The sequence below is a fragment of the Eimeria tenella genome, genomic scaffold (genome assembly GCF_000499545.2).
Source record: "Eimeria tenella Houghton genomic scaffold, Eth_scaff4554, whole genome shotgun sequence".
NCBI lineage: Eukaryota > Apicomplexa > Conoidasida > Eucoccidiorida > Eimeriidae > Eimeria > Eimeria tenella.
The window spans coordinates 1-2,145 of NW_013545484.1; the positions used below are offsets into that span (position 1 = coordinate 1).

Here is a 2,145-nt window from a genome sequence, read left to right on the forward strand (position 1 = left end):
GCTGCGGCCCAGCAGCTGCGCCCCCAGCTGCTGCTGCAGCGACAGCAGCGAAGCAGCAGCAGCACGAGAAGGAGCCCCTCCGCAGCAGCGGAGGCTCAGGCGCTGCACCACGCTGAAGGGGAAAGTGGGCAGCTCCTCCGCGACTGCTCCTGCACAAAAACCCTAAACCCTAAACCCTAAACCCTGAAACCTAAATCCTGGTGGCGCGCCGCGGGCTGCCTGTGCTCGGCGTCAAGTCTCGCCGGGTGCTTCCAAGGACTGCTGCCGAGGGCTCCACGCTCCAGCCTTCGGAGCTTAGGGTTTAGGGTTTAGGGTTTAGGGTTTAGGGTTTGCACCAGAAAGCGCTATTTGCTTGCGGCGGCGGTCCGACAGCAGCTGATAAGCCACAGCCTCGCGGCTTCTCGGAAACCCCACGAGGCCTCTTCGAAACACCGAAGGGTCGCTCACGTCGTACCCCAGCTGCGCCCAAACCCTAAACCCTAAACCCTAAACCCTAAACCCCAGAGTCTGTGGACACCCTCCCAGGGCTTCCGCGCGCGCATATTTCGCGTCTGTTCAGGGTTTGGAAGTGTTTCTAGGGTTTGCCCATGTTAATGAGGGCTTGTGAGTGTAAATGAGGGTTTACGAGTGTTTATGAGGGTTTGCAAGTGTTTATGAGGGTTTACGAGTGCTTATGAGGGTTTATGAGGGTTTGCGAGTGCTGCACATCTAACCCTGCACTTCTGCATGTCGCGCGGGCCGGGTGAGTTCTACCCCGAGGGTTTACGAGGGTTTTCGAGGGTGTATCAGTGTTTACGAGGGCTTACAAGGGTTTAGGAGGGTTTACAAGGGTTTAGGAGGGTTTACAAGGGTTCAGGAGGGTTTAAAAGGGTTTAGGAGTGGTTTGAAGGGTTTGGAAGGGTTTAGGAGTGTTTGGGAGGGTTTGCAGGGTTTAGGGTTTGGGACTTTGGCCATTTGGTTGAGGACGAGGGCGTCGGGAGTTGCTGCTGCTGCTGCAGCAGGCCGCAGCAGCAGCAAATACTGCGGCAGCTCTTGAAACCACGGGTGGCTTTTGATGGCCCCCAAACGAATGCGGCGGCTGGGGTCTACGGCGAGCATCTGCAGCAGCAAGTCGCGGCTCCAGAGGCTCAAGTGGCCGGGGAGGGTGAAGCTACCTGCAGCGCAAACCCTAAACCCTAAATCAGCGTATAGCGCTGGGGAGGACGCAGGGGCTGCGCCGCGGGGGCGCGGCCGCGGGAAACCCAATACACGCAAACACGCATTCACCCGGGCACGGACGGGGGTGCGATTCGGCGTCCAATGCGCTAAACCCTAAACCCTAAATCAGCGTATAGAGGGGGGGAGGAAGCACACGGCGAGGTATACGGGCGGGTGGGCATGCAGCGGTGGAAACCCTAAACCCTGGATCAGCGAATACAGGCGGGAGGGAAGCACGCTGTGACACGTGAGCGCGGGGGGGCATGCAGGGAGTAAACCCTAAATCAGCGAATTAGAGAGGTGGATTGAGAAGTGGACAAAGCCCCGTGCAACAAACCCTCGAAACGCCAAAACCCTCAACAAACAACAAGCCCTTGATTGCACTCTGAACCCTAGACCACCAGCAAACCCTAGGCCGTAAGCCAAACCCTAGACCACCCGCAAAACCCTAGACAAGTAAGCTAAACCCTAGGCCATAAGCTAAACCGTAGCACGCACGACAAACCCTAAACCACCCCCAAAACCCTCGACGATCAGCCAAACCCTAGGCCACACTCCAACCCCTAGACGGCAAGCCAAAACCCTAATTAGTCCGCCAAAACCCTAATTCGTCTAAGCTCGTCAAAACCCTAATCAGCTCGCCAAACCCCAAATGAGAGTGGCAAACAAAAAGAACTGCAACAGCAAAACCTAGCAGCCTCCAGCAAAACCTTGGGCCTCCTAAACCATCGCAAACCCTAGCAAACCCCAGCGAGAGCCCCCGAGGGTTTAGGGTTTAGGGTTTACCGTGTTTGATCTTCTTGAACAAATTGGGCACGTGCTCATCGTCGAAAGGAAGAGACCCGCAGAGCAGCGCGTAGAGAATCACGCCGAAGGACCACACGTCCACCTGCAAAACCCTAAACCCTAAACCCTAAACCCTAAACCCTAAACCCTAAACCCTAAACC

At 56.5% G+C, this 2,145-nt stretch overlaps 1 protein-coding gene across 1 annotated transcript; it reads right to left on the minus strand.

Moving 5' to 3' along the window:
* Positions 1-31: 31 nt before the first annotated feature.
* ETH_00042895 (CAM kinase, SNF1 family, putative) lies at positions 32-2,086 on the minus strand (the record flags this gene model as incomplete). Its single annotated transcript, XM_013380183.1, has 4 exons — positions 32-149; positions 336-459; positions 946-1,154; positions 1,984-2,086. Coding segments are annotated over 4 exons (554 nt in total), but the record flags the coding sequence as incomplete, so codon positions are not given.
* Between the last annotated feature and the right edge of the window lie 59 nt (positions 2,087-2,145).